The following is a 13,890-nucleotide window of genomic DNA, read 5'->3' on the forward strand; positions in this document are numbered from 1 at the left end:
TAGCAATTTTTGCCCTTAGTTCCTTCAAGAATGTCTTTTCACACTATTCTTTCTGCTAAAGAATGTGTTGCTTCTCATTCCATGTTATAGCCCATGTACCCACAGCCAACTGTTTTGGGTTTTCCATCATTTGTTCTTTCACACTGTGCCAGGGTCCTTCTCTCCTCATGCAGGAGGTGTCACAGCAAAATACATTAAAAAAACCAAAAATCAACTTGTTGCTTGTTCTGCCCCTTGACTGGTGCATACAAGACTTCTTCATTTGGGAATTGCTTGTACTTTACTGTAGAGTGGAATTTGGTTCAGGATGTTTAGTTTTATCTTCTTACAAAAATGTCACCTAGACTGCCAGGAAAACTGCAGTAACTATTTCATGGAGTGTCTCCCCTTGTCTTAACTTTGCCATTCAACCTTCTCTATTCCTTTTCCTAAATTAATAAATATCTATTTAATCTAGTTCATTTGGCTATTTTTAATTAGAAAAAATGCATTTAATGTATCTATTTCCATTTTTAATGTTTAAAACATAGAGTAGATGTCCTGGTTTCAGTTTGTTAAACCACGACAGTACATTTACTCTGATGTCTTTGGAATAATTCTGGATCCCTGCCCTGGGACAACTCTTAATTAGTACCACATATCATAAATCAAATCAAACATGTCTGACATGAGTCCAGTCTATTCAAAGAGGATCTTTAATGCTTGCAAAACCGTACAATACTTGTTCTTGTTTCAATTAAACCTGACTCAGTATGTTTTTGAGTACTCTGGTTTTATATTTTAAAATGTATTTTTTAAGGTGCATTCTCATTTCTCAAATGAAAAGTTTGATGCCTGAAATTGTTCCATTTCCTACTTGTCAGTTTGATTCTTCAAAGCCTAAGTGTACTTAGAAGTAAAAATATAGAAATTTCACATAAGAGAAAATTACTTTAACCTTAAGTGTGTTAATATACCTTTCTATACTGAAAACCAGTTATTTTTAAAGTGTTATAATACTCCTTACATCTAACTCCTTACCTGCTCTTTCTTTTGCTTTCTCGGGGTTCCTTTCAATTAATTGCCTGAATGGTGAGTGTGGTTTTTTGGATCACCAGTTGTACGTTGTCTGCCAGGAAGGGAGTGCACCCTGTCAAAATCCTATTGCAATAGAGTGCTCCCCACAGCTCATCCCCATTGTCTGCCAAAGCCACTTAGCCTTGCCAAAAGAGTAGCTTCTGTCTTGCTGTCTAGTACAAGTCACAGAACTAAATCCTAGGGTAATTTTGCTAAGCTTTTGCCTTCTTTCCATGTGCATTTAAAAAGCTTTCATGGACAGAGCAAGCTTTAAACTTGGGAGTGTTTTTTTATAATAACACATCCCTTGCAGCATCCCTGATGGATCACAGTCTGTATTTCATGTACCTGCAGCAGTGTGTGTTCAGACACCTCACGGGCAAAGCACATGCAGCAGCACATGTGATCAGAAAGGTGTTTTGTGTGCCCAAGTCAACACTGCCAGGTTTGGAATTGAGTACGAGACCGCATTACGTGTTGACTGCATTATCCTTGAGGTGTGCGTGACCCTCAGGCACATCTGCATCGGCAGCACATTTTTCTGGAGACTCTTGTTTAGCTCAGGTGGTTGGACGCTGTTCCTCCGCACCGCCGTGCAGCCAGGCCAGGGTGTGCAGAGACAGTGTCTGGGCGTGTCTGTAGCCATGGGTTGGTGTCTGTGTTCCTTCTGGGATGCTGCATGAGACTTGAATATTATTTCAACAAGTTAAGGCCGGTCTTAAGTCGAAGCGCTCTCTGTTTTTAACATGGATATTCCAGAATGTGAATTCTGAACTCCTAAGTGCATAAACATATACATTCATGTGTCATGGCATTTGGGTTTGAGTGCTTGCTCATCTCTCTCTCTGGGGAAAAGCCCAAAAGCCCTGTCATGGTCTAAACATGGCACTATATCAAATTAATTTTTAAAGGCCTAGCGTTTAGGAAAAAAATATTTCCCCTCCCTGCAGTATTTAATGTAATTTAATTTAAATTTGCTTGTTAGATATGCCTTGTAGGTATTACTGTGTTTTTTAGCATCTGGGGGTGGGGGGAAAGCATATGTAGCACAGTAGGCTCAGACAACCTGATTTAACACTTAAAGAAGAAAATTGCCTTAGCCCTTAAAATCATTAACACAGTTTACATATATCTACTGAATATTGCCAATGTATTGTGAGCAGTGTCCGACATAAAATATTTTATACATGTTCCTCCCTAACAGGCTGGAAAGCTGAAGGATGGTGCTCGTTCTGTGACCAGAACGATCCAAAATAACTTTTTTGATAGCTCCAAGCAGGAGGCCATTGATGTTTTGTTATTGGGAAATACCCTAAATAGTGATTTAGCAGATAAAGCACGGGCTCTCTTAACCACCAGCAGTTTACGCGGTATGTGTCTTTCAGGATTTTAATCTCTGATAACTATTTGGTGTAAGAAAGCTGTATCAAGTTTGTTTTCAAAGCACTGTTGGAAAGTATAAATGTTATGTTCTCTTGGCTTATTAAAAAATGGAAGTTCTGCTTTACTAATAGTGCCAAACTAACGTGCTGCAGAAATTGCTTCACCTGTTTATGTTTTTTTGGGTCAAGTTCTACGTCAAAACCAGAGAGATTTCCATAAGAAACTCTGCTTGTGAGAGCAGCCTCATGAGTCTTGGGGTTTTTGTACCAGAAAGGTGGTTCCCCTGAAGAGAACAGGGTGCTGAACCAGCATCCTGCATCCCCAAAGAGGTGTAGCCTCTGTGATCCCCAGAACTGTAGTCAGTCCCATCTTCTGCCAGTCTGGGCAGGAAAATAGTGGGTCAGTCATAGGGCTGTGTTCAGTCCTCCCCTGGGACATCAAAACTACAGGAGCTCACATCTGGGCAAAGAAGGAACTTCAATTTGAGTCTTCTTTCCAAGATCCCAGGTAATAATATTCTTGGTTACTGCAATTTTTAGGGAAGCATTCTTAAGTTTTCCTTTTCATTTTTTTTTCCTTCTCCCGGACACAACTTAAAATGAGGAAAAGTATGTCAAAGCTCTAGTGCAAATCTCTGGCTCAAGAGGAAAATAGTTGCCCAGTTGTAATCTTGATGTTGAGGGTCCACATCTTGATCTGATGTGGAGGCTGTGGGAGTGGTTTTGTGTTTTGTGTGCCCAAGTCAACACTGCCGGGTTTGGAATCGAGGACGAGACCGCATTACGTGTTGACTGCATTATCCTTGAGGTGTGCGTGACCCTCAGGCACATCTGCATCGGCAGCACATTTTTCTGGAGACTCTTGTTTAGCTCAGGTGGTTGGACGCTGTTCCTCCGCACCGCCGTGCAGCCAGGCCAGGGTGTGCAGAGACAGTGTCTGGGCGTGTCTGTAGCCATGGGTTGGTGTCTGTGTTCCTTCTGGGATGCTGCATGAGACTTGAATATTATTTCAACAAGTAAGGCCGGTCTTAAGTCGAAGCGCTCTCTGTTTTTAACATGGATATTCCAGAATGTGAATTCTGAACTCCTAAGTGCATAAACATACATTCATGTGTCATGGCATTTGGATTCGAGTGCTTGCTCATCTCTCACTCTGGGGAAAAGCCCAAAAGCCCTGTCATGGTCTAAACATGGCACTATATCAAATTAATTTTTAAAGGCCTAGCGTTTAGGAAAAAAATATTTCCCCTCCCTGCAGTATTTAATGTAATTTAATTTAAATTTGCTTGTTAGATATGCCTTGTAGGTATTACTGTGTTTTTTAGCATCTGGGGGTGGGGGGAAAGCATATGTAGCACAGTAGGCTCAGACAACCTGATTTAACACTTAAAGAAGAAAATTGCCTTAGCCCTTAAAATCATTAACACAGTTTACATATATCTACTGAATATTGCCAATGTATTGTGAGCAGTGTCCGACATAAAATATTTTATACATGTTCCTCCCTAACAGGCTGGAAAGCTGAAGGATGGTGCTCGTTCTGTGACCAGAACGATCCAAAATAACTTTTTTGATAGCTCCAAGCAGGAGGCCATTGATGTTTTGTTATTGGGAAATACCCTAAATAGTGATTTAGCAGATAAAGCACGGGCTCTCTTAACCACCAGCAGTTTACGCGGTATGTGTCTTTCAGGATTTTAATCTCTGATAACTATTTGGTGTAAGAAAGCTGTATCAAGTTTGTTTTCAAAGCACTGTTGGAAAGTATAAATGTTATGTTCTCTTGGCTTATTAAAAAATGGAAGTTCTGCTTTACTAATAGTGCCAAACTAACGTGCTGCAGAAATTGCTTCACCTGTTTATGTTTTTTTGGGTCAAGTTCTACGTCAAAACCAGAGAGATTTCCATAAGAAACTCTGCTTGTGAGAGCAGCCTCATGAGTCTTGGGGTTTTTGTACCAGAAAGGTGGTTCCCCTGAAGAGAACAGGGTGCTGAACCAGCATCCTGCATCCCCAAAGAGGTGTAGCCTCTGTGATCCCCAGAACTGTAGTCAGTCCCATCTTCTGCCAGTCTGGGCAGGAAAATAGTGGGTCAGTCATAGGGCTGTGTTCAGTCCTCCCCTGGGACATCAAAACTACAGGAGCTCACATCTGGGCAAAGAAGGAACTTCAATTTGAGTCTTCTTTCCAAGATCCCAGGTAATAATATTCTTGGTTACTGCAATTTTTAGGGAAGCATTCTTAAGTTTTCCTTTTCATTTTTTTTTCCTTCTCCCGGACACAACTTAAAATGAGGAAAAGTATGTCAAAGCTCTAGTGCAAATCTCTGGCTCAAGAGGAAAATAGTTGCCCAGTTGTAATCTTGATGTTGAGGGTCCACATCTTGATCTGATGTGGAGGCTGTGGGAGTGGTTTTGTCCCATTTGTTTAGCACAAGGTTTCATGTTATTGTGACTTTTTTTCTTAGATCTGAAACCTGGTGAATCGGCCTCACCTCAAAAGTAGTTAAAATTTGGTTTCATTTCCTCTCACTTTTTCTGGGAATGCAAGCTGTCCTTTCTGTATTTGCAGCTCCTGACAGCTGAGGAGCATTAATCCCTCTTCCCTGAAATCTCTCTGCATTCTCTGCTAGATGGCAAGTTAACCAGTGGGGTACTTCAACAGGTGTGAATCCATTATTAATAAAGGAGGAAAAGAGAATTTTCTTGTCCTGCTGTGGAACTTGCTAGATTTTGCAGCACAAAACATATGCTTTAGCTGATGCAAATGGTTATGTGTAATAAATTGTGTACTAACAGCATGTTTTCTCACACATTGCTGGAAAATCCTGAAAAGCAATAACTTATTTGACTAATCTTTTCTTGTTTCCCTCTTACTGCATCCACAGTTTCAGAGCAGTCATTACAATCAGGTATAGTATAGTACAGTAAAATAAACTGTAAATACCTGACCAGCTGTTGTTGTCTTCTGGCTTTCCTTGTGTCTGTCTGTGTAATATTTGGGTATGGGCTCACATTTTCCTGGTGGTGTTTGGATCTGGCATTCCTGTGCCCTAACATCCTTTAATCCAATAAAAGGGAGAATATAAGAGGTCAAAAATGTTGCATTTGAGCTTGGGTGCAAGTTAGGAAATGAGGTAACTAATTCACAGGGGTTTTTTTTTACCCATGCTCTGGCTGCAAAGGAGTTTTCCTTTTTAGCTGACTTGGAGGTTTCTATATTTTTGCTTTGTTTAGGATAGGAGGTGAAATTCTTCAGTACAACTTGTAATTTCATCTTATTTGCTGCCAGAAGGTTCCACATGCATGTGTTCATGCAGGAAACTTGTTCAGCTGTGCAGCACTTCATGTTCCCAGAAGCCATTTTTTAAAAGACAATATTCCAAATGCTCTTCTATTCAGATTTTACTGTGTTGAGCAAATTTAAGTAGCCTTTTCATTTGCCACTTTTGCTTTTCCTATATGTGCTTTACTCTACCTACTTAACTCTCAGTGAGTGTCTAAAGAATGAAATCTGAGTCACAAGTAACGTATGTCTGATATCAAGTGATTCACTGCCATTTTGTCAGTGTAACCAAGTGCTTATTGGAATGACTGGTCACACTCACTGATAGTATTACCTTCTATCTTGGAGCTCTGGAAGAAGAGCCAGCTATTTTTTGTATATTTATCAATTCCTGTTGCTATTATTATTTATGTCTAATTTTTGTTATTTACTTGAATGCCTGTTTTTGTAAGAGTTAGAAATCGACTGTTTTTTAGCATTTCAGGGTTTCAGCTGAGTACAAATTGCATATATTGAAATATTCCTACAGGGATTTGGATGTTGCAGTAAAACAGTTCCATCAAGTTCCAGTAGTTCCATTCAGTTGCACAGAATATTCCAAACAGAATTTTAAATTAACACTCCCTTTGTAGAACTGATTTCCAAATTTCTGCTTGCCTAGTAAGAGCAGCAGTCAAAGTATTTTTTCTGACACTAACAGAAAATATAACTGATTGGATTTCCAATGTAGTAGAGTGAGGCACAATTTTGCTGAAAAGGTAAATAACTGGAAATATGTAGGAAAATCATAGTCTCAGGTGCTCTGAAGAGCACTTGGTTCACTCAGTATTTTGGAAAGCAGTAGAAATTTTTATTTCTAAATACTCCTTTATAAAAAAGTCATTTTACAATTTAGGAAGACTGCTAGTTTAAAGGTATACATTTTTGTTTGTAATAAGTTTCTTGTCAGTTTACTTCTAAAGTTAGAGCCTAACCTAAGGTAAGGCTTTTCACATTAGGGTCTCATAACATCAGGAGTTAAATAGGCAATAATGAAATTTTGCAGCTTTCCTTAAAAGCTGCTCAGTAGCAACTGAATGACTTGGACTAACTAAAATGAAGCTGAAATCGAGTAAATTTTGAAAATAAAAAGGAGAAACATGCAAACTCTGCTCTTAAACTGGCTCGGAGTGCTGCAGAGGCTCATCTCTGCAGGCCTGCACAGCTGCCTGCGGTGCTGCTTTGCGTTCCCGGGGTTCAGCCAGCCCTTGGGATGAGTTGGGCTTTTGGATGTGTTGTGGCTACAGCATTGCTGTGATTGTTTCCCTTCAGTGGCCGGGTGCTGAGGTGGCTCCTGTCCTCCAGCCTCTGTGGCCTTTTGGGCACGTGCTGGACTTCTGGCTGGAGTCACCTGGAGTGTGGGTCAGAAACAGAGCCCGTACCCTGTTGGCTCCTTGCTGTTTTCTAGACGTCATTTCCCTGGATTTTGATGAAGAAAGCATGATCCTGAGCATGATCTGCTTGGAGCACCCCAGGGAGACACCAACCAGTTCATTGTCTTTTCTGTGTGGCTGGCCCATTTATGGATGTGTGATTTGTTCAGCAGGGAAAGCATTCACAGCCAACAAACACAATATATTTTCTTCTCTTGCTTCTAGTTTTTTTCAAACCAAATAGGGATAGAGAATACCTGATTTTTGTTTTAACCAGGTAGCCAAGAATAACTGAAAAGACAACATCAGCTCACTAGTCATTATTTGGGGATTTTAAATTAAAATACTGTTCCCAATAACTGACTATTTTTCAAGACAGCAACAAGTGAAGGGAAGAATTCCATCTAATATTATTTATATTGTTCTTTTGGAATCTGATAACCATGAGAAGATTCAAAATAGGTAAATTAATATAACTTAGGTAAAGTACCCGAGCAGTGAATCAGCTTTTTTCTTTCTGCATTTCTTACAATGCCCTTTACATATGGGTCATTCCTGTCTCTTCATCTGACAGACAAAAACAAGGCACAGGGAAAGGCTGATGGGACAGAGAAATGAGTTTAATTATTTTGAATCCCAGCCTACTGTCCTCACTAAAGCAGCTCTTTAGGAATTCAACTGATGTAAAAATAATTCAGATTTGTGGCTTAAACAGATGTACTCTGATATGATGAAATAATGTACCTTCTCTATTTTAGTACTTGTAGTGTATCAGCAACTTTTACACTTCCAGAAATTAATATATGTGCACATTGGTTCTGTAACAGAGATTGGATTTCCTGAATTTAATCTGTGAAAACGAGGCAGATATCCTTGTTGATATGTACAAAAAATGGTTTCCTTAGAAAGTCATGGATGAGATGAAAGAACAACAGCTATTTATAAAGTGCGGGAATGGTTTCCTTCCTGTGTTATCCCTCTATATCATTGTGCACAAATTGCTGCTGTTTTTCAGTCAGTGTCTCACCCCCCAGGCAGTGTGCCTCTAAGGGTACTTTCCCCTGGGAAAGCTGCAGCATTCCTTGTGCTTTCGCAGTTTAGCTTTGTCTGTGCACGTGCGTTGGGAAGATCTCCCTGCCAAGCTTTCTGAAATACTCGCTATAAAGTAATGTCTTTTCAAATGTTTTTGCAGCATCCGTAAAAGTGCTGAAGAGCATGTGTGAGAACTTCTACAAGTATGCAAAACCGAAAAAGATCCGAGTCTGCGTTGGGACGTGGAATGTCAATGGGGGGAAGCAGTTTCGAAGTATTGCCTTCAGAAATCAAACCCTCACTGACTGGCTTCTGGATGCACCAAAGTTAGCTGGAATTCATGAATTCCAAGGTAGGATTTATGTTCTCTCACTACTTTTTCTTGAGAGCTCTGGTTTTGCTAAGTAGATCACAAACATTGAAACAGGTATCACAGAAGTGTGGAGCTGTGTAGGAAGGGACCGTAAAGATCCAGTTCCACCTCCTGCCAGTGAAATACCTTTCAAAAATCTGGATTTATTTAAAAGCTTCTTTGAGACAACTAGAATTTTACAGAATCCCACACTAGTTTGTGTTGGAAGGGACGTCCAGTTCATCCAGTTCCACCTCCTGCCATGGGCAGAGACATGTCCTTGCACAGTCCCAGGCTGCTCCAAGCCCCATCCAGCCTGGCCTTGGGCACTTCCAGGGATCCAGGGGCAGCCACAGCTGCTCTGGGCACCCTGTGCCAGGGCCTCAGCACCCTCACAGGGAGGAATTTCTTTCCAAGTAAGGAATTTTGTTTTCTTAAAATTAATATATATATGTATGCGGTCTTGATTCTTAAGTTAATTAGAAACAAGAAATAACTTTTTCCCCATTTACCTCAAGATCGCAAAAACAAACCTGTGGACATATTTGCCATTGGATTTGAAGAAATGGTGGAGTTAAATGCAGGAAACATTGTGAATGCCAGGTGGGTGATCCAATCCACGCAGTACTTGTTTAGCTGATAATTGCCTTTTTCAGGTCAGATGTTATTTAAAATTTGGGTTTCTCCAGTGGTTACAGTGTTTTCAGTTCCTGTGTCTTATATTGCTGGGAACAGCAAATCCTGTGAAAACCTTTCCAAAAGCATGTGTTGTTGGTGTGCTGTTATGTACCAGGTTGTGATCTGTACAAAGGAAGGCTTTCCTTCCATACTGTTTGTTTTCACTGCCATTCCATGTATTGCATGGATATATTACTGTGGAGTTGGGAGTTTTCACTCCTGGCAGACTGGGCTATGGAAATATATTTTTTCTAGTGGTGGGTGATACCAGAGATAAATGTGTGTGTAGTCCTAGAACCATATTCCCTTTGTCCATTGTTTTCTCTGCCTGCTTTGCATGTTTCCTGGTGTTAGGGAAGGTTTAACTCATTGGGAAGAGCACATAAAGCCTGTAATACTGTAGCCTTTGTGCTACAGATTTTTGTCTATTGGGTACCAAGCATCACCTTGTCATCCCCTGATTTCACCCTTTGTGTAATTAATGCTGTTTCCAGGCCTGATATTTTCATTTCCATCCGCTGCTGGCTCTGAAAACCATAGTCTTTTAGGTCTCTAAGGATGTTTCTTCATGATAGAATACTGTGATACCTCTTCTCCAATACTGACTGAGCTGTAGGCTAGGAAGTAACTCTCTAAAACAATTCTTAGGTTTTCCTCCTCTAGTCTGAGCTTGTAAATACAGCAAAGATAGCCTAAAGTCATCTGTGGTGTTGGGAAAAGTGAGGCAGCATTTGTAGAGGCTGAATTTGAAACAATGATGGCATGACTGTCTAGAGCCTGTGTCTCTGCTGAGCACAGTATCATTCCCAAAGCCATTCCCATTGACTCTGGTTTACTGACTCAAGGTTTGCTTCAGGTTCTTGGGTGTAGCTTAATCAGCTTAGTCACCAGCTAGAAACTGGCTCAGTTTGGTTTATGTCTAACCTGTTGTTTTTAATCTCACTGCCAGCACCACAAATCAGAAGCTCTGGGCTGCTGAGCTGCAGAAGACCATCTCCAGAGATTACAAGTACGTGCTGCTGGCTTCAGAGCAGCTGGTGGGCGTCTGCCTCTTTGTGTTCATCAGGCCTCAGCACGCTCCCTTTATCAGGTCAGTGAGTATGGCTGGCTCCAGCTTGGGTCGCCTTCAGCTTCCCTTGTGTTGGAAGATAACACCCAAACTTCCTCAGAGCCAGTGGGGTTCCGAGAGAGCTGTTCCCCCTTCTGCTGAAGTGGTTGTTTAAGTTCTCTTCTTAGTTTTTAAGTGCCCAGAGAGCATTGGTCGCCCAGAGAGCTTGTTTTTATCTTGTTGATGCTCAGTGACTCATGGAACTTTTTAAAACTAGCCCTGTGGCTGGGAGAACAATGTGTCCCTCCCAGCCCAGTGTCACACCCACAGTGATCTGTGCCGGGTTCCTGGAAGGTTTAATAGTTGCTTCACTGTTTCAGGGATGTTGCTGTCGATACTGTCAAGACTGGCATGGGAGGAGCCACTGGGAACAAAGGTGCGGTGGCCATTCGGATGCTGTTCCATACCTCCAGCCTGTGCTTTGTGTGCAGTCATTTTGCTGCAGGGCAATCCCAAGTCAAGGAGAGAAATGAAGACTTTGTAGAAATTTCTCGCAAGCTTGGCTTTCCGATGGTAAGCAAGTGTTCAAATTCCATAACAAATGAAAAGTGAAACCCTTGGAGCTCCAGCAGTGTCATCCCAAAGCTCCATTTGCATTTTTCCTCTTCCCCAGTTTCCTGTGGAAATCCTATTTCCTTGGATTAGAGATCTCAGAGGTAATTGAGTTCCTGCAGTGTTTATTAAAATAGAAGACTGCAGAAAGACTAGACCTTGCCAGTGCAGTGACAGAGATGATGAAACGTGAGTTCACTTGCATTTGGAATCAAGGACTTAGCATAGGAAAGAGACCTTATAGATCTCTGACATGCAGTAGAACTTTCATAGGCACAGGAGGCCATCACCTATGAGAAAAAATCCCTGCAAACAGCACTGTTCTCAGTACACAGGAATGATTCTGTGCCATGTTCTCTTAAACACACACCATGTTCTCATTATCAAATCACCAAGTTGAAAATGTTACCAGTGCAACAAAGTGCTTCCTTGAGACTTAAAGCTGTTTTAAATTTTGTCATCAAACTGTAATTTGTTAATATCTGTGGCACTGTGCAGGAGTGTTACATCTTATTTTACTGGGGGTTTTTATTTTCTAAATTTGTCCCCACTGTCACTAGCAAGTGCTGTATCCAACAGTTTCCTAAATGCTGTTGTTTCAATCTGCCAGTGTATCTGCTTAGTTTTACTTATGGGCAGTGGAAAAATCAAAACAAAGGGGGAAGTAAAAGTTCACTCTGAAACCTAGGTTTTGTTTAAACTAATAAAGCCCTTATGTCTCTCTCTCTAGTGATGAAAATCACATGTAACTGAAAAGTCTTCAATTAAATCTGAATGATAAAGCTCTGGATTTGCAGTCTGTCAGGAGCCCATGTCACAAAGTCCCAGGGGGGTGTTTAGTTGTTTTGTTCTCTGTCACAGGCAGCAGCCATCACCTTTGAGTGGACTTCTAAAACAGGAGGAGGAAGATGATGAACTTTAGGATCCAATTCACTTGATTTGTGTTTCTTTAGAAGTGGAAACTCCACAGGAAATGTTACTTCTCTTGTGTTCCATATGTAAACACCACACTGTTGATCATGTTGTTCTAATCATATGGACACTAAATACTAGGATGTATTTCAGTTGTCTTCATCACCCAGAAATTATATGTATTTCTCAGCTAAAAACTGGATTTCTAAACTTAGAAGCAGTAAATTTGTCACTCAGTTGCTTTTAACTCCAGTGTGTGCTGCTGTTTTACAGGGAAGGATGCTCTTTTCCCATGACTATATTTTTTGGTGTGGGGACTTCAATTATCGAATAGATTTGCCCAATGAGGAGGTGAAGGACCTAATACGACAACAGAACTGGGATCCCCTCATAGCAGGAGACCAGCTCATCAACCAAAAAAACTCTGGACAGGTGCGTTCAAATGTCACCATACTTGAGAATACTTCCTTTTTTTTACTGGTTTTAGCAATTGCTATGATGCTTCTGTAAATCTGTATCCTCAGCATGGAGTTTTCTAATTACAATGTTTTTCTTTTTGTCAGATGTAACTATTTTAAAAGAATGTTTATAACATTTGGTCATGCTACTCTTTAGTTAAATTGTAATAAGTCTAATGCTGTTACTGTTGAGAAAAGGAGTAGTCCAAATGGTAGCTTTGTTATTTGCCAAGAAAACACTGAATAACCAAGTCTGAAGAAAGCTACATTTCTTAGATTTGTAGGGTTTCTTGTTCTCTTTGCAGCTCTGCATGGGAAGGCTGGATATGATAAAAAGAGACAATCCTCTGTTGTTGGGTCTCTCTGCCCACCAGCACTTTGATCATAAGTAGTGGTTTTGCTGATTTAGAGTTCCCTTCCATTTGTGCTGCTATCTTGTGCACCAGAACACGAGGCAAAACACTGGATACTTTTACTCACTCCATTTTTAACAGCTGTTTGCTAGAGAAAGCAAGGTGTATGTTCACATGGGCAGACAGCATTGTGTGTTTGTCAGACTGTCTGTTAAGTGGATCAAAACATGATGTGTAGAGGTTTTGGAAACACCTCCAGCAGTTACAAAGCTGGCGAAATCTATGGAAACTGTGAGAATATGGAAAGGACTCCTGGCTGTGGAGCAAGAGTAGCATTGCATTTTTGGGGTGATATTCCATGATTTAGAAGCTGCTGGCTGGGTACCAGCTGTGTCCCTGCTGTGGCAGGTTTACATCTGTACCTGCTGCTCAGGAAAGGTGTTTACATAGTAACTTGCTCCATAAAAAGTAGGTTAGAAAATAATTACTGAAGCCAAACAAATTAACTGTCTCAGAAGTTGTGGAACTTCTGGCATGCTGACATTGATCTTCTGACATTGACTTTTAAATTGACTGATTTCAAATTGTATTTCCAGCAAGAAAAGCCGGTCAGCCTGTCACTTGATGCAGATTTGACTGTAAGATCCAAGTTAAATTTCTTTTTTACAGATTTCTGAAGTGGAGGAAAGGCTGCCCATGGAAGGTTGAACTCAAGAATGGAGCTGACTTGAGTTAAAGGATTTTATCTTGAGTCCAGTTTAAACACTTAATGAGTGAGAAGCTCACTTTGAATAGATTGAATGTATTAAGGACTTTTTTTTTAACCTATTTATTTGAGGGGGCATTTGGATGGCACCCTAGGCAACCTGGTCTAGTGAACCAGGTTAATACATGGCTAGGGGGTGGAAGTGGATGATCTTTAGGGTCCCTTCCAACCCAAACCAGCGTGTGTCTGTGAATTTTTGGGAAAATGTTCAGATGGATATAAACCATAAAATGTACACCTTAATTCCCCACTTTTGCTGACACAGGAACAAATAAGCACCAGATTAAAATGCTGTGTTACAGCATCAGTGTTCTGGGTGACCTGCAGTTGGTCATGACACTGAAGGAACAGTAGGTTGTTCATAAGCCTGGGCTTGAAGATATAACTGCTGGCATACTTCTGTTCATTGACGATTGTCTGGGTCACTGTTTAGTCACAGTGTCAAATGTTTTCAGCAGACAAAATGTGGAGAGGAATCCATTTTAACAAATAGCAGGTTTTTAAATTTGATTTTGAGGTGTTTATACAGGCTGTCAGTGTTAGAA

General features: G+C 40.7%; 1 protein-coding gene across 1 annotated transcript in view; it reads left to right on the forward strand.

Moving 5' to 3' along the window:
* SYNJ1 (synaptojanin 1) overlaps nt 1-13,890 on the forward strand; it is a 53,186-nt gene that overhangs the window by 19,896 nt on the left and 19,400 nt on the right. Inside the window, exons 12-18 of the mRNA XM_041407692.1 lie at nt 2,261-2,426; nt 5,325-5,348; nt 8,327-8,518; nt 9,037-9,121; nt 10,146-10,286; nt 10,625-10,817; nt 12,042-12,200. Of these exons, the coding sequence (XP_041263626.1) occupies nt 2,261-2,426; nt 5,325-5,348; nt 8,327-8,518; nt 9,037-9,121; nt 10,146-10,286; nt 10,625-10,817; nt 12,042-12,200 (960 nt within the window). The remainder of the gene's footprint in view (nt 1-2,260; nt 2,427-5,324; nt 5,349-8,326; nt 8,519-9,036; nt 9,122-10,145; nt 10,287-10,624; nt 10,818-12,041; nt 12,201-13,890) is intronic.

The sequence above is a fragment of the Onychostruthus taczanowskii genome, unplaced genomic scaffold (assembly GCF_017590055.1).
Source record: "Onychostruthus taczanowskii isolate IOZ18803 unplaced genomic scaffold, ASM1759005v1 scaffold278, whole genome shotgun sequence".
Classification (NCBI taxonomy): Eukaryota; Metazoa; Chordata; class Aves; order Passeriformes; family Passeridae; genus Onychostruthus; species Onychostruthus taczanowskii.